The sequence below is a fragment of the Solanum dulcamara genome, chromosome 11 (assembly GCF_947179165.1).
Source record: "Solanum dulcamara chromosome 11, daSolDulc1.2, whole genome shotgun sequence".
In the NCBI taxonomy this organism is placed as follows: domain Eukaryota; kingdom Viridiplantae; phylum Streptophyta; class Magnoliopsida; order Solanales; family Solanaceae; genus Solanum; species Solanum dulcamara.
In genome coordinates, this window is record NC_077247.1 from 46,933,010 (window position 1) to 46,951,637 (window position 18,628).

General features: G+C 32.9%; 2 protein-coding genes and 1 non-coding gene across 3 annotated transcripts; all 3 read right to left on the reverse strand.

Annotated features, from left to right (window-relative positions):
• Positions 1-1,206: 1,206 nt before the first annotated feature.
• Positions 1,207-1,280, reverse strand: TRNAI-UAU (transfer RNA isoleucine (anticodon UAU)). Its single transcript has one exon. It is a non-coding gene; the product is annotated as a tRNA-Ile (tRNA).
• A 327-nt stretch (positions 1,281-1,607) lies between these two features.
• Positions 1,608-5,911, reverse strand: LOC129873618 (sodium/calcium exchanger NCL1-like). Its single transcript, XM_055948747.1, has 9 exons — positions 5,453-5,911; positions 4,503-4,700; positions 4,226-4,407; positions 3,835-3,980; positions 3,496-3,754; positions 3,258-3,409; positions 2,865-3,126; positions 2,466-2,768; positions 1,608-2,010 (listed from the first exon to the last, which is right to left on the reverse strand). Exons 1-9 carry the CDS (start codon positions 5,841-5,843, stop codon positions 1,762-1,764), a joined length of 2,142 nt encoding a protein of 713 aa, XP_055804722.1. The 5' UTR covers positions 5,844-5,911; the 3' UTR covers positions 1,608-1,761.
• Positions 5,912-8,142: 2,231 nt separating this feature from the next.
• Positions 8,143-14,971, reverse strand: LOC129872903 (GTPase ERA-like, chloroplastic). The gene is made up of 9 exons (XM_055947853.1): positions 14,477-14,971; positions 13,967-14,112; positions 12,381-12,521; positions 12,191-12,304; positions 11,607-11,732; positions 10,220-10,318; positions 9,999-10,100; positions 9,105-9,185; positions 8,143-8,877 (listed from the first exon to the last, which is right to left on the reverse strand). The coding sequence occupies exons 1-9, from the start codon at positions 14,901-14,903 to the stop codon at positions 8,791-8,793; spliced, it is 1,323 nt and encodes a 440-aa protein (XP_055803828.1). The 5' UTR covers positions 14,904-14,971; the 3' UTR covers positions 8,143-8,790.
• Between the last annotated feature and the right edge of the window lie 3,657 nt (positions 14,972-18,628).

Here is an 18,628-nt window from a genome sequence, read left to right on the forward strand (position 1 = left end):
AAGAGATAAAATGTGGGAGAGCCTTTTCAAATTGCCACCGAAATTGTTTTTAACTTCTTTGCTTATTAAAATATTAAATGGATTCAGTGATTGAATCATGGTAAGAAACTTAATAGATTTAATATATTTATTGCTCCCACCTTTCCTATTTCCTTATACTTCTTGAACTCCTACAAATTTCAAATGTTATTTATTTTGCTCATATTTAGATTGAGAGGCCTTCACAGGAATATGGACAAATTTGAGAACTCATGCTTTTTACAGGAACTGTACTTTTTCTATTTTAGCTAGGCTTCTTATCTGTTATTTCTCTCAATTAGCTTAGATAATTGAGTAGTGCTTTTAATATTATTATTCTAGTTAAGCTATCACAATGTAAATTCTCATAAGGATGAATATGTAGTTCCATGATGACGACTACAGAAGATTTTTAATAATACATAATTTTAATTTACTAGGATTCAACTATGTAACCTTTATTTATGCTCTAACCCTATGAGATTACTACCAAAATCTTTTTATTTTTCATCTTTTCCTTTTCTCCAAAAATTTTTTTTTTGAGCTAATTCGCATGTATCATGTTAGAATATACATCTATTAGTTTGACTTTATAATTATAGCATTATAAAAAAGAAAATAGTTTAATCTTTCTAATTTTATATTTTAATTTGTTACCTGATAGGTTGTTATCAAGGAGTAGATTCAGAATATTTTAATTTTTCTTGTCAAGAAATGAACATATACTCCTATTTAATTATAAAATATCTTCAAACATATTGATAATTTGCAATATCTTGTGGCAACTTAGATAAAATATACTTTTAATGCATATATCCAGAGACTAGTGAAAAAAATACAGAAGACAAATATCTTTTAGAAAATAAGGTATGTGTTATGTCTCTTTGCATGTATTAAAGTGGTCCAATTATCATTATAATCTAATCCCAAAGCGTGCACACAACCAATGAATCATACACCAATTGCACATAATTATCTGTACATAATCTTAATTTATCTTGATATTATGGGTTAGTTGTTGAATATTTAAGGTGATCAATGATCATTATTGTTGAGTTGTTTAATAATGTAATTGTAAGGTAGGAAAAATTATAGAGGAAAATGAGTAATAGATATTGTTGTTAGGTGCATTGGGGCCCTAATAGAAATAAGTGCGTTGAAAAAGTTGGGAGCCAGGTTGATGGAAACTGGTCCCGGCGGGGCTCGAACCCGCGACCTTCGGCTCATAAGACCAACGCTCTAACCAACTGAGCTACGGGACCCCGTTGATCTTAAATTGATCTTTTTATATAATTCTACAAGATCATACTCGAGGGGCATTTTGTAGTTGTTGTGCTTGAGCAATAGTGATTATACTATGCTTAGTTTTTCACTTGCAATTGGTCACTGTTGCAAACAGATGGAACGTATTAAGAGTGTCTTTGCAATAGGTAACTACAGTGAAATATCACATCATATTAAAAATATTGTTAAACTTATTTTGCAAAAACACCTCTTCTTTCTCTTAATTCTCTATAGCCCTAGGTTTAATGTAGCTTCAAACATGACAATACATAAAATCTAATCAAATACATCAAATGAGATAAAAATTCATGGAAATGATATAACATGATCATTTCCTTTTTTTTTATTCAAAACCTTTTACAAGTCTTCATGAAAAAAAGATACATTTTTCCTTTTTCTTTTTGAGTTGAGAGAACGGGTTTTCTTAGGGTTGTGTGGGTACTATTATGATTATCATCATTAGACCCAACCAAATACACATTCAAGAAGGTAAAACAGCACCACAGAGAAAGGGTATAGAGAAAATGCTAAGATACAAGTCCAAAGTGGATATGTGGTGCTGAAAAATGCAAGAACGCCAATTACAGAGCAAACCACCAAAATTATTAGCACTTCAGCTGAATAATTCCATTTTAGATCCTTTATACACACCACAGCCAAAAGTGTTGCCATGCCCAGGATGTTGTTCATGATCACTCCTCCATATATCTGTCAAATAACAATCACACTTTTAGAACAATCAAACTTCAAGTTTTTTTTTTTAAAGGTCAACACATCCAGTTTTTTTGTGTAATGTTAGACATTGACCAGTTAATTGTTTTCTTAAAAAATTACTCCCTTCATTTCTTTTTAAGTGTCTTGCTTTCCGTTTTAGTATGTTTTAAAAAGAACATCTCTTGTTATATTTGATAACTTTCTGAATCCAACATTGTACATGACTTGTTTGAGATCACAAAATTCAAAGAACATTTTGAGACACTACACATATCCTTAGTTTAACATCATAAGATTCAAAACTCTAACTTCATGTCTAGTCAAACTAAGATACTTGAATTAAAATGGAGGGAGTACAAAAACAATAGTATAAAGGTTCTACAATCATAATAAAATGTTTGAACAAATCATTGTGTGTGTGTGTGTGAGAGAGAGAGAGAGAGTTAAACCTCTGAGAATGTCAAAGATGCAGTTATTGAACTCTTTTGACTTGCTGGAAATATTGCTGCTATTGCCATTCTTGCATTTAGAGCTAGAGGTACCATAACAAAAGGGATAAGGAAAGAAGGAATCCCCATAGCATCTGATAAATCTTCTATGCTAGTCACTAGAGGTTTTGCACATAATGTCAGTATTGCAATCCCCAACAAAACTTGAAGCACAGATTTGTTAAATTTCCATGTCAACAAATAGTTGATTTCTCCATCCTTTTCCACCTCATACACTAATTTGTCAACTTCACTCCACATAATCTACAAAACAAAGCCACATATAGTGCTGAGATTTGTCAACTGTATTAAGCATTTGTGTTTAGATATATTTATAGAGAGCAATGCTAGCTACTTTACCTTGTCATATTCATCAATGGCCTTTTTCTTGTCTGGACATTTAGTCACACTAATGGCCTCATTGAGCCATTTTGCCATCCCATGGACAAATTCATCTTCATCGATCATATCATTACCATTTCTATCAAAATCCCTCAACACTTTCTTGACAGTGTCATCGCGATTGATTTCAACTTCTCCAAATTTCACTGAACCTATTAGTTCTTCTAATTCAGGTTTTGTTATGGCGTTGTTCCCGTCAAAGTCATACTGATGGAAGATCCTTCCACAATGTAAACAGAGATGAATAGAAATAGAAAGGTCTAAGCCTTTTATTCTTTGGATTTGATACTAATAATATAATGAATTCTTAAACTGTCAGCATGTACTGTTAAATTAACAAGAGCAACTTACTCTTTAATACGTTCGATATTGGGGGTTCCATCATCTTTGACAAGGTGTTCAGCTTCTAATGCTTGAGTTTGAACATGCTTCAAAAGTCTTGCCATTATATGCTCAATTTCAGCAATTTCATCCCTTTGCCTCTTACTATATTTCTCAACAGCCTGTTGAGGAAATTATGATTGAAGCCACAAGTAATTCAATTACTCAATATGAATTGAACCTTACGATAAGTAAAGAGTTCACTTGCCTTGCGTAAAATCCTTTTAGAATTTGAATCATCACTTTGAGCTAATTGTGTTGCTTCTTCGATCCATTTTTTGCATCCTTCGACAAACTCTTCCTCCTGGATTATTTTGTCGTTGTTTTGGTCAAAAGAATTCAATATCTTAGAAATAGCATAATCCTTGTCCACGTCAACCTTCCCTGATTGCATTTCAAGAATAAGATTCTCCAGTTCAGCAAGTGTTAGGCATTTGTTGGCATCTCTATCAGTCTCTTGGAATAATCTGAAAAAGAAAAGGTTACAAATTAGTCTTATCATCTTCATTTATAATAGACTTCCTTGTTTTCTAAGATCTCTCATTACCTTTTAATGACATCAATATCAGGTTGCCCTTCTTCATTAATGAGCTTCCCTCTTGCATGCCTTTGTACATGATGCAGAAATCCTGTTAGCAAATGCTCATATTTGGAGTAGTTTAAACTTCTTTCTTGCATCCAAGGATCCAAAAACTGATGAATAAATTCATAAATTAAGAGCGATACACGAATCCAAGGCCTACAACTAGGATACATTCATGAGTACAAAATTTGTTAACAACATATGAACAGAGATGGATCCAGCATGTGGTAAAAGAAATAAAATTGGATATACGTAATAACTAACATCCATTTCTAAATCTACCGACTCTAAATTCAGTATCCAACTCAGCAAATACAGAACATTCTTAGTGTTATCAGTTCGAAGTTTTGATTACCTGGTATAGGAAGTATGACACCAAAAGAATGAGTGATACTGTAAGTGTGATGAAAATTAGAATACGCCTTCCAAGGAATGAGTTGAAAGCAGTGACTGGCTGAACTAGTACAAATGGGATCAAGGAAAGGAGCATAATTCCAGCAGTGTAAGTAGTTTCCTTGTCAATTGTAACGCCAGTTTCTGTAACATATACATATATTTCAGCATAGAATTAAACAAAATATACTACATATCAGCAAATCAAATTCAAGAATGTGAAAGAAAGAATGAAATACCACTTAAGCCCTTCAATCTTTTGAAAGGTGAAGATTCTGCAGGTTGGAAAATTGGTTTATCTGTCATATTTTTAGTGCCATATATCAAACATATTCCCCACATTAAAGTGAGATTGAAGACTGTGGCTCCAACAGTAGTGCTAATTCCAGAAGAGATTTGGTTCTGAGCTTTCTCTTTACTAGCAGTAACTCCAGATGCTACAAAACAAAGTAACTTTAAATTCAGTCCAATTTGTTCATGTTGTTTAATTTCTATATCCATTTTACCTTCACCATGTCTACCATGTATAAACGATTCTCCAATTGATGACTTTTCAGTTTTTGAACATGAAGGCTTGCTTTTTAATTTCTTAGTCCTCTTCTTTAGCAGTTGCTTACACACAGCAAGCTGGCCTCATAACATATCTTAGCTAGACCAGTATTAGTTGGGATATCACATAAGAGGAATTCCATTATAGGAGTTCTCCAAAAGATATCCTGGTTGTCAAATTGCTAACAACTCGATTTTGTTCCTTTTTTCTGTCTTTGAAGGAGAGGGAACTAACGAACTCTACCTGGAATACCTATGTGTCTTAATTAAGTTGCTGATTGGAACTATGCTTATCCTGATAGGAAATAAGATATTCAAATAAATACTAATTGTATAGTGAATCTTTATTCATCTACTGTAATTTCATGTAAATAGGAGGCAAGAAAACTAATACAAAATTTATTGAGAAAGCAAGCTAAACTTGGTGTACTATAGTCTATAGACCACTGAACCAACAGTTACATTAGGTAACACCAACTTCCTGCCTAGGGATGGCCCCGATCACATGGCTCTTACCGGAAGGACTTGGTTAAAAAATAAAGTTGCACCGTTGCTATTAGTTATAGCTTTTGGCAATGATGATAAGCGCTTAATCCTATCAAGTTATATTCCAAGCTTATTATTAATATAAATGACTAACCAATGACCATGATAATCCTGGGCAAAGTCTTCAAGATTTGAAAAATAGTGGCACCAAAAATGCCAGTGCCAAGAATATTGAAGAGAGTCTTGCTTCCTCTTGAGACTAGTCCTTCCCCTGTATTCAGCAAGTATTGGTACACTCCTATCAAGAAAATGTAGCCTGCAATGTTGTTTGCACATGGAAAAACACCATACACCTGGTGACATGTTTTGCCAGAAGAAGAAAGCAAGGGTGGCCTAAATTCTTGATTGCTAATAAGTTGATCAATCCCATATGAGATATTCAATAATTGGTTATTATCTGAAGAATTTAGCTTTAGAACTCTGCCTTGGACCTTCCCAAGTAGTAGAAAAATAAATGTGATAAAGCATAGTGAAAGGCTTGCCATTAGTACCAATTACCAAAGTACAAGTTATAAATATACTGTATGAGTTGGGGATAGAATAAATTAATTCCACATTTAGACAAGGGTATTTTTATAGATGCAATTTTGCAAAAAGGACAAAGGGTACTTTTAATAGTGAAAGTTCTGCATAAAAGATTAGGGTATTTTTAATATCGAGTGTCTCGTGCCCACAAGGAAATAGTGGAAGTTTGCACGGAAGCAGGTCATTTTTAGTTGTTTTAGCAGCTAATTTCTCTTATATATTTTCAAGATTGCAAATCTACGTTTTAAGAAAATTTATCAGAATGTATATATCTTTCGATTGATCTGATAGTGTAAAAAGTTTTTTTTTTATAACTTACATCAGAAAGCTAAACAGTCATCTATCATGAAAAAAATGGAGTAAATATTACTCCCTCCGTTTCAATTTGTTTGACCTACTTTTATTTTTAGTTAGTTTAAAAGATTGACTTTTTTTCTTTTTAACAATTTTTTAATTTCAACTCTTCACGTGACATATTTAAGACCACAAGAATAAATGACATTTTTGTACATTTGATACATCTTTAAACTAAGACCACAAGATTCAAAAAAAAAATTATTTTCTTAAACTCGGTTTCAAGTCAAACAAATTGAAATGAAGGGAGTAATAAAGAAATAACTCTCTCTTGTTTTATGTTGATCTCAAAATAAGTTCTTTAATCCTTATTTAACAAGATTGGCATTTTGAAACTGGCATCTGTATGATTGAGTATCTTATTCTATATTTGGTAAATCAAGTGTCAATATCCAACAACATTGGTTTATGGAATCCTATTCCTCAACTCTGGGTATTTAAACACCATAAAATGAAGTTGAAGAGACTTGAAATAATTTCCTATTAGAATTAATATATTTTTTTCAAGATTATTAGACACCAGAATTTAACACTTTTTTTAAAAAAAAAATGTAACATTTGCTCGATTAACCTTTTCTTCTGCATGTCAAGGAATCCAATTTTTAAGTTTAACCTACACAACTCAATTACATTTAATTGTTGTGGGGTGTAAATTTTAGGAGCGCTCAAAGCTTCAGGATTGGTGAAGACGCAGAAATTAATGGAGATAAATAATCCTTCTTATTTTTAAGTATGTATGTTATGCAAGAATGACCTTAGGATGCTAACATCATCAGTACAACTATTCTATAGTAACTCAAAATATCTAGGAATAAATACTACTCTGTTCAAGTCCAGATATATAATTTTCTTGGGAATGCTAGCTGGAGATGCCATACAAGTGATAAAATGATCAACATACAACGGCTGTGGGTTATGGAACCTTTTAACACTCTGATTTCAATGGCATAGGATAAAGTTGAAGGGACACAATTAACATTTTGCATGTGAGATTAAAGATTTCTTATTTGTTATGATAAAGAGACTCGAATTTTGACTCCAAAAAGAAGCACTATCATCAAGAACTTCTTCGAGTGCCCTTTCCATATCATCAAGTTCCACGGTCTCAATAGAACTGTTCGATCGGTTATTTTTTAAAAATTATATCATCGATTTTTTAAATTCATCCTAATTATATCGATTTCTCTTCGATATCGGTACGATTCGGTTCATTTTCGATTTTTTTTACTGTTAAAGTATCAACTCAAAATATACTATTATTAAAATATATTTCTTTCGCAAGTATGTACAAAATATTTCAATTCGTCACCAAGAAGTCAAGAATAGAAAACTTTGTTGCCGCATTGTTTGATCTTAAACATTTAATAAGAGTGCTTGCATATATTTTGTCATATTGTTTAATGGAGTATCTATTATAGTATCTTTTAATTTTAACCTAATTAATTAAAGAATAATTAAAGAGCAAATACTCAAAGTCGTCCAGTCACCAGAGATTAAGACCTAGGTTATATTTATATTTGAAAAATAATATATTTATACATTAAATTTAACATATGGTTAATATATACAAATATAATGTATTCGATTCGGTTCGGGAATTTTTCAGTTTTTTTTTTATCAATTAAAAGACCATCCCAATTATTTGGGACGGTTATACAGTTAAATAAAAGTCTACAGTTGATTTAAAAAAATGATATAAATGGATTCGGTAGGTTAGGTTTGGTCGGTTTTTGACCAATGATTTTCTTCCTTTAGCCAGTAACCAGTGGCATAGTCACATCTACTACACCAGCAGTAGAGCTTGTAAGTTGTAACCCTTCTAGGATTGTGTTTTATACCATGTACGCCTACATCATGCTCAACGCAGCCTCTACTCGAAGTGGCTCTCAAAAGTTGAACCTAGAATAAACAATTACAGTTGCATAAAAGATTGAAAATGTCAAAGATACAATAATCAAATACACCTGTATAGAACTTTGGAAATGTGAAAAACAATGTACCGATCCTGTGACAGCTGAAGGCTACTTCCTACAATAATCTCTACAGCAAATAAAATTTACAAAAAAATTGTGCACAAAAACAGGTTTTGCAGTGATGTCAATCAGTTCCCGCCAGAAAATGAAGCAATACACCTCTCTCTACCTTTTTCCAATTCACTGCAGCAATTAGTACATCTTAACATTGCGATTAAACATTTGAGCAGTAAAGACAGAACTCGTGAGGTTAACTTGCTGAGCAGGTAACCACCTGCATCTTCTGTCAAGTTCTTCCTCCCTTCAACAGCATCCCTCAAGGGACAACTACATTAATCAGAAATCAGATTAGTAGTGCTGAGATGAGATCTGGTGCATTCACATCATGATCTCTCCGCAAGGATATTTGTGATTCCTGATCCTGACATCAAGAACTTTCACAAAATCCCATTTGCCTACGCCTGTGGTACTTTCGGGAAACATTTATAGAAATTGTAGCTAGTTCGTCATGGAGAGCATCAAGAGCTACAGATCATCATTCACATTCTATCCATTGTGAGTTCAAAATAGAGTTTCCAAATCACAAAGCTTGAATATGGCCCCCATAGCCGTAGTCCTTTAAGAGACCTTCATTTTGCCTCCAATTCTCTTTCACCTTCACCTCAACCTGTTTCAACAAAAAATTAACATGAGAATCACCTTTTCCAGCTAAGTATCTCAAAAGTTGTACCTAGGCAAAATTGTGTCAGCAGGAAGTAGGAAGAAGCAGTTGCAGCACATTAGTTTAAGTATCACAATATAAGAGTGCCCCGTGTTAGTTCGAAGTACCGTGATGTTAGAGTGCCCTAATATCCTTTTGAATTCATTGTAAAGACAGATTATCATGACAATTACCTCCAGAAAAACTTTCTTTTGTAGGAAATCTTCTATGTCAAGCCTTGCAGCTGTGGCAAGAAGCTTTAAAGCCTTCCCTTCCTGAAAACAAATCAAGAGACATGTAACACAAGAATACTATTGTTTGTTTAGGGAAATTAAAAACCTCAAGGTAAGACAATGGATAGAGCAGACAAATGCCCTTTAATAACGAATATAGGACACAGTATATCTAAACACTGTCCCACAAGTGTAACCTGTTTTGGGGGTTAACACTTGGACTTTAATCTGGACTTACAATTGTGGGAAAGGACTTTCCAAAACTTAGAGCCTGTTTGGATTGGCTTATTTTAAGTGCTTTCAAGAACTTTTGGAGTGTTTGGCTTATTCAAAAAAGTGCTTCTAAGCACTTGGTTTTAAGCTAAAATGATAAAAATAAGCCAAAAGGTAGAATTTCTAACTTATGACTTTTAGCTTATAAGTCAAAAGCCAAAAGCCAATCCAAACAGGCTCTTAATTAGCTCTGTTACATTATGTGAAAGCACCAGACGTCCAATCTTAAACATTAAGACAATGAGTGAAGCAGTACAATACCCTTATAAACCTTTTGGATGACCTTTTATATGCAATGCGGGACACGATATGACTCAATAATCTATACAAATGAAAACTCTAGATTAAATTGAACTCTAGATCGATAGATAGAGGCAGGACAGAAGGCCAAGGAGAGGGTGAGGGTGGGACACTGCTTATTTACAGTATACATAAGTTTCCAGAGTTGCAACGTCTACTGCACTTATAAAAGAAGGATGAATCTAATATAACATAAAGAAAAAGGATGGTCTTTCTTTGTTATGAAACATATATCAAATAACAAACACAGATGACGTACAGAAACTAACTGATGATTATTACCTTCCCAATAAGGATGATCTTTTGAGTGTTTCTCTCCACTATAACTTCGACTTGAATAAAGTCTTTTGCATTCGGTCTAGTCTTGTAACTAACTACATTAACCTGCAGAGTGTATGGCAGATTTAGAGGAAAACTGGAAAATGATGAAGTAAATTCCTAAAGAAAAACTAGAAGCAAATAACATTCACCAATCAACTTGAAGTTCTCTCAAACATTTTTACCTGGCATGCATAAGGAACTTCATTTCGGTATTGCAGAAATATCTTCTCTCTGACAATTTCAGCCACAAAAAATCTTTCAGGATGCTCACTAGCAATGTCCTGAAAGCAAGATGAGATGGGCTTGTTAATTGACCTTGGCAAATAATATACATTATTATAGCCTATAAGAGTATAAAGATTAATATTGCTACAAGACTTTAATGCATTAAGAAATCTCATTTTAAAATAACGTTTTGCATGCAAGATAATGGTAATAAGAAAATCTATGCTGTTACTTATCAATATCATGCATATGACGGAAAAAGATAACCTTACTCTTACTCCCAGGTTAAAGACCTTGAGCTACCCCATCCTGGGAATAAAGAAAAGCTCTTCCATATCTCTAAGCTTCTAGAAAAAGAGGAGGGGTGCAAAGAGAGAATCTTTTATGGAAAATCAAATCCAAGACAATGTCGACTAATACATGTGAAGATCAATATCAGCTATAGACTGGAAACTGCTGGCTTTAATGTACTTTTATCCTTAATACTTTCTCAGTGTCCATCATACACCATGCTGACATCCCCGTTACCAAAGTGACATTCAACTAGACGGTATATAGTATTATATCAACCATTTCTTTCTTCTTCTCTTTTTTTCTTTTTGTAGACCTTAGATCAATCAACTTTTCTCCTACTTTATTGCAACTTCTGTAGGTTGCATTATCATAATAGTTGCACAAACTGAATAAGCTAATTCTTTCTCCCTCTCTTACCCAACTCCTCCTCCCCCTCGCTCAATACAGATGGGTGGATTCCATACTAGCCTCTACCTATTCAAAGACATGATTCACCTTGATGTGATTATAGATAACAGACTTGAAAATGCACATTGATTTAATTGTTTTAAGGTGTAATTTATGTGTGCATCCATGCTGATTTGAATTTTTATAGAATTAAAGTACAAAAAAGTTGCAAGTGTATCAGTTGTATAATATTGCGGGAAAAAACCAAGACGCTCTCCATTTTAGAAAATGGCAGTCACTTCCAGATGGCATACATATCATAGTTTTCAATTTAAAAAGTAATTTCAAAAGAAAAAGATAAAAACACAAGATGGAATCAAAGTTAAATATAGAAGTTTTTAGCAGTATTGGCAACATAGTTGCATGGAGAGCTGAGGGATGCAATCTATCGTCATTTTTAAAAGCAATTATCTAGCGAAACATAGATATCATTTGTCTAATGCCCAAATTGAGTGGTTGACACCAACAGATCTCTACAAGGTTAAATGCCACCAATATCATACAGATCAAAGTTGAAGATGACTCTAATGAATTTTTCCTCATTTTCAAGAAAGAAGTCAATGAATAGAGGTAATGGAATATCGAGATAGAGTATATTTACACCTTGGGATAATAAGCAGGCCCAAGAGGAAGTTTAGATAATATCCAGTCTTTGACATCTTCTACTCCATGACCATACTTCGCACTTACGGGTATGACCTCATCAACGTCAGTAAATTTCTCATACCACTGAAAGGAAGAAAACATAGCATCAGAACATCTAAACTATTTGACTAATTGGTCTAAGTTCGTCAATAAAATATCCAATCTAGATAAGTTCAAGTGTTCAAAAACTTTTTTCATGTCTCAAATTCATAATTTTGTCATCCGGCTAAATCCATCTTTTACGTGACCATTATAGGCTACAAGAATAGATCTTCCTCTAGCACTTCAACACCAATATATTACTAATGTAAAAATGGGTACTCCAAAACACAAAACTTTCTTTCTTTTCTTTTGGATAAGGTAATCAATCAGCAAAATTATTTCAATTCCAATGATAATAGCCATTGCCAAGTAGTTGATGGATTCTACAGAGCAATTGCATAAGTTGACTCAAATCACTTATACTTTGTCTGACTAGAACAAGGGGGAGCTCTTTGTAAGACTTGGGCAATAAATGACCTCACAATCAACAGATAACTTACCTCAAGTCTCTTTGCAATTTCACCAGGCTTGATTAGATCCTTCTTATTCAAGACTAACAATGTTGGTACTTTATACTTTAGGTCTCCAACACCCTCTTCCAACACTTCATCTATCTGAAAGCAGCAGCTCTAGAAAAAGTTAAAAAGACAACATATTTTCTGGATGGCTCTTTACAATAAAGAACCATACCTTTGCAGGAACCTTACATGCATCTACAACAACAAGCACACAGTCCGCATTAACAGCAGCACTTCGGACATTCTTCATCATCATTGAATCTAACTTATGCATTTTCTTCTCTATGACACCAGGAGTGTCATAAAGTATCATCTGCATGGGAACACCCAGCTCATGAGTCTGAGACGGGATAACAAATGTGCACAAAAAATTGAAGTCTAGGGAACAGATATAGGATAGAAAATTGCAATGACTAGAAAAGGATTGCATATTAATAGCATATGATAAGCTGCAGACTGCGTGAAAGAATTAGGCATGCTTAAGTAACAAGGATTAACCGATTAACACAACAATGGACAATAGCTGCACAGGCAAAGTGAGTAATCAACAACTTTGATAAATAGATACTGTGAGGCACTGAAAAAGGGTTCACTAGCCAAAAAATTCTCCCTAAAAACTTATCAATATTCAAGCACCAATGGCCTAAACAAAAGTATTGAACCACAAAATAATTTTGAATATACACGTGGGGCTCGTCACTGATTTTTTTGAATAATAATTATCCCAAAGGACAACCTTCATAGAGGAGTATTTAGGTTATGTAAGATATGGTTCTGCAAGTCTTCAACAGAGGCAGAGTCACCTTTGTTTTTCATGAGTGACCAATGGCGGTCTGGCGGAGCTAGGATTTTCACTAAAAGGCTCAAAATGTGAAAGTAAACACACAAAGAAGCCAAAGGAGGTTCAACATCTACTATATTTAATAATTTTAACCATGTATAAACAATGTAATTTTCCACTGAAGGGGGTTCAAATGACCCCCCTTAGCCCTACCTGGCTCCGCCTCTGAGAGTGACTGCAAATCACCTTTTCCTACACTGCATCCAGATCTGGAACCTATGGAATATGTTCTTGAACATTTATGGGGTGTGGATTATGCCTGGAAGCTTAAAAGAAACAATACATAGCTGGCAGGCAGAAATGATGGAGAAAACACAGAGACTAGTTTGGAGAACTTTCCCTGTGTACACTTTGAATATTGTGGATAAAGGCAAACAAGATCATATATCTTCAAAATTTTCCTTTTTAGTGTAGGCTGAATCCTGCTTAGATGATAATCTAGATTTGATTGACTCCTTCAAGACATTAAAGGGGTCAGCCCAGGTTTATTTTGTATAGAGTGATGGCACCTTCTTGCTGCTGCTTTGTTAATGAAATCACTTCAATTATCAAAAAAGAAAAATTATCCAAAGGAGACTTACAGCTCAGTTGATAGATAAGATCACCAAGCCATCACTCCTAAATCTTTTTTCTTCTATTAGAAAACTAGGCACAACTACAACAAAACAATTTCCATTGCAATCACAAAAAAGAAATTTCTGTTGCAATCATTATTTAACTCTAGCAGTACTACAACAAAGTTAAGACACATGCGGCATAAGAGTAGAAGTTCCCTCAGTAAAGAAGCTCCACGCGCTACAAAGCAATGCGTAAGCCACATTTTTCACATTAACGAGTCAGCCAAGAAGTATGTGGACATAACATAAACTCAGACATGTTGCAGCTCAGCAGAAACGCAGTGGTAGAATATTCCAAACCTGATGCTCTGGACCAGAACATATACCAAGAACTCGATGACGAGTAGTTTGAGGTTTATCAGTAACAATCGACAGTTTCTGCCCAACCATTTGATTGGAAAGTGTACTTTTCCCAACATTCGGCTTCCCAAGCACAGCCACATATCCTACATTTACACATACTTTCTCCTTAAATTATTTCCAATTTCTTTCACATACATTTACACACACATACACTTCTCCAATTATAATGGTACTAGATGAAAAAAAATACTTCAAATACAATTGTCCTAATTTCGAAGATGATAAAAGGAATTTGTATTTAAAATATTGGTCAAAATTCAATTATTTCGAATCCGGGGAAGCAATTCTGAGGAACATTCCTGGACAGAGAGTAGTAACGATTAAAGACTATACAAATGTGTTTTTCAAATTCACATACTTTTAGTATCCGGAAGCGAAAGTACCAAATATTCTTTGTACTAACAATAGCATAATTCAATATAATATAAAGAAAGGAGAAAAACAAACCACTGCGATGATTAGGATTTTCGGGAACAAAATCGAGCTCCTCCATTTCATAATCATCAAGCAAAGCCATATTTCGGTCAGGTTTCACACTCAGAGATAGCAACATCGACGAATCGTCTTCTTCTTCTTCTTCCTCTTCTGTGTCGAAAACACCTTTAGACCTCTTCATTCTCATAGCCCTAGAGGTTTTTTCAGCTATGCTGGAAAATTTCTCGTTTTCTTCTGCTTCAACTTCTTCTTCGTCGCCGAGAAAAAGCTCCGACTTACTGTTTCTCCGGCGAGTAGTGGTGATGCGTAGCCGGAAACGGCCATTATCGATGGGAAAGGAAGGAGAAGAAGAGCAGTTACAGTAGGAGTGGATAAGAGTAGTGTAATTTATGGGAAGAGATGCTGTGAACAGAGAAACGTTGAAACATAGCGCTCTCATTTTTTTTGATAGTGGACTGCTCTACTCCTAAAAACTAATTTAACCGGCTTCGCATTTCAACCCTTTTTCTAGTTTCTTTTTTCTCTTTTCCATCTTTTATTGCTACGGCGATATGTTCATTATTATGTTGTACTTGCTGTAATGTTGGTACATTTCCACCTTCCACAATTTTTAATTTACCTCTCAACTTTGTTTTTAAAATCAAATTCCCCAATAATAATCAAACTCCCCCCTTTATTCCATGCATTATCCATTTTATCTTTGTTATATCATATTTATTTAATATCTCTTTATATTATATATAAGTTACTTTTTTAATATAGATATTTATAACATTTTCTTTAAGTTCTTTAACATTATAAGTAGAATAATATTTTTAAGAATTTATTACAAAATTTAATATTATTCTTGTTACCATTATTTCAATATATTATCCATTAAGTGTGTGTATATGTATGTATACGTATATATTTTTCCCGCTATTTTACTTCATGTGTTTCATATTACTTGACTCTTTTTGATATATATGACACTCCTTAAAAAGGATTAAATAGAGGTGTATTTTACTAAACTAGCATTGTTAATAATATTTTGAAACATTAAATTTAACTATTACTACTTTATGTAGTTATTTAATATTAAGGGTAGAAATAAAAAGCTATTAAAAATTTCTGAAATTTCATAAATTAAACAAGTAAATTAAAACAAATATTTTTAGAATGAGAGTCAAGTAATATAAATGGTGGTGGATATTCTCTTCTATATAAATAAACAAGTTTTGATTGACATTGATGGAGTATTACATAAATTATAATCTAAAATAATTTAAAATCTAAATAATACAATCTTTAAAAAATTGTCTTTAATTAAATTAATTATTAGTATTTCCTACATTGCAATATATTTGTATAGTTATTATTCTCTGCTATTTTCACTTGTATAAATAAATATTACTGTTTTGATTATTATTAATAAAATTGTTACATTAAATAAAAAAATAAAAGTATCATGATTTCTAAAAAAGTCAAAAAAAAATTGATAATGAAAGGGTATAATAGACATTTTAAAAATTTACATAGAATAAAGAGGGGAGTTTGATTATTATTCAAAGTTAAAAAGGAAGGTGGGTTTGATTTTAAAAGCAAAGTTGAGGATTTAAAAATGATTTTCACCCTTTTTTAATAATACAAAATATTTGATACATGTAACATATGCATACCGATAAGAGATTATAACTGTTCAGTAAGATATTTTGAGTCAATCGCGAGTTGACTTAGGTTATATAGTGCATTTGATACGTTTTTTTTATTTTTATTGTGTTTTAAAATTTTATTACAAACTAAATTAGAAAATACGTGACAATATATATTTTTTTATGGGCTCGTTGGGTATGTGGATTTGAATGGTCCAAGGGTATAATGTCGGGCAAATTACACCAGTAGCTATTTGGCAAAAGTAATTATCAAAAAAATAATCATTCGTTGTATAAACATGTATAGTCAGTGTATATTTTCATGTATAGTCAAGCTATATTTAGTTTTTGTGTGTAACATAATGTATATTCAGTGTATAGTTCATGTATAAGTAATCTATATTGTATAGTCAGTGTATAGTCACTGTATATTTTCTATGATTTTGACTATTTTTTATGTAAATAAAATATGACTATATTTGTTGTAAACTAATTAGTTTATTGTATATATTTGAAATTGTCCCTATAATGTCGTGCATAAAAAATGATACATTACAATATCTAGTTATGTTGATACTATACAATGTATATTTAAATCTTTCCTTGTATTTGCATATGAATATCTAATGAAACTTAAATTCAACCTATATATGTCATAATATATAAATATGTCTTTTAACTTAGCCTCATTTTATATTTATGCCTTTTAACTTTGGGCGCGCACAAATAGACACTTAAACTTATATAAAATTGAACAAGTAGACACACATGTCCTACATGGCACAATACTCAACGCCACGTAGGATACAAAATTGTCATGTAGGACGAATGTGTCTATTTGTTCAAGTTTTGGATAGTTAAAGTGTCTACTTGTGCATTAGTTAAGTTAGAGGTCATAGTTGCCAGCTGAAACCAAGTTAAGGATCAGATTTATGTATTATGCTTTTATATATTAAATTAGAATGATTTTGGTTTTAAAATAAAAAATGATGCAAAAACTTTTATCTTTTTGCAGGTCAAACTAATCTAAACATAATGAATAAACTAATACAATATTTAAAATATTTTACAAGCACATTTTGACAATCAGTTCTTCCACCAAGCAGATCAAACCAAATCCATAACACCACCTAAAGGTATTTGACTTTGACCTAATCTTCTCTTTGAACTTCAGATCATTAATTAGTGCAAAATAGAAGCATTAAAATAAATAAGCTATTAGAAACTAATGGTCTATAATTTGACACTGGTATTCATGGTTTTTTTTATTTGATCTAAGTAACTTTTATAGTACAAATTGACTTTAGAAATAGACCACTTGACTTTAATTTTTCTATTTCAAATTCATAAAATATTCTTTTGGAATGGATGATTTCCAGGTACTTTCTTCATTGAATTTTCAGAAATATTTATTCAATAAAAGTATGCTAATATCGTCTCTACAACTCTACATATACACCTCTTAAGAGTATATATTACACATAAGAAAGTCATCATTAATAAACAAATGCCTAGAAGGATAACAAGTAGCACAAAAAGTTAATTCAAAAAGGACTACAGAGGAAAATAAGCCGATTACGTGGAAGTAAATTGTAAGGATACGAGATTAGATTAATTACCTTCTCCATCGAATTCATTATCTAGTGCAATTTATATTATTTGTGTGTAATTTGCGAGCTAGCTCGTTTTCTACTGCAATTGACACCTTTTATATATGTGATTTGTAAGCTATTATACATGAACGAGTATGACTTGCATGATTTATCCCTGCACATTCAAAAAATAGCAATCGCAATTTTTCTTGGAGTCAAAAAAAAGAGGAGGAGGTAGATTTATTCATTTTTCTATTATGTTGTTTTCGACTAAAATTCCCTAGTCTGAAAAAATAAGTCTATTCTCATACTTGGACTATCCACACGGTTCAATGTAATTTAATTTGGTGGCTAAGTATGACCATCCTACTTTTCAATTTACTAAATCGATAGCCCGTGCACGGGCCCAATAGCATTAATTTTATATTTATAATTTATTTAAAATATATATATAACTTACATTTGTTCTATAAAGTGGTGGTTAAACCGGCTATATTATATGGGACGGAGTGTTAGCTAGTTAAGGTCTCTCACGTTTAAAAGATGAAAGTAGCCGAGATGAGAATGTTGAGATGGATGTGTGGGCATACCAGGAGCGACAAGATTAGAAATGAGGCTATTCGGGACAAGTTAGGAGTGACCTCGGTGGAAAACAAGATGCGGAAAATGCGACTGAGATGGTTTGGGCATGTGAAGAAGAGAGACACAGATGCCCCAGTGCGGAGGTGTGAGAGGTTGGCCATGATGGTTTCAAAAGAGGTAGGGGTAGGCCGAAAAAATATTGGAGAGAGGTGATTAGACAGGACATGACGCAGTTACAGTTTACCGAGGACATGACCTTAGATAGAAGGGTGTGGAGGACCCATATTAGGGTAGAAGGCTAATACATAGTCTCATTATTCTTCCGTATTAGGAGGCGCATTGGCGCACTATAATTTCTT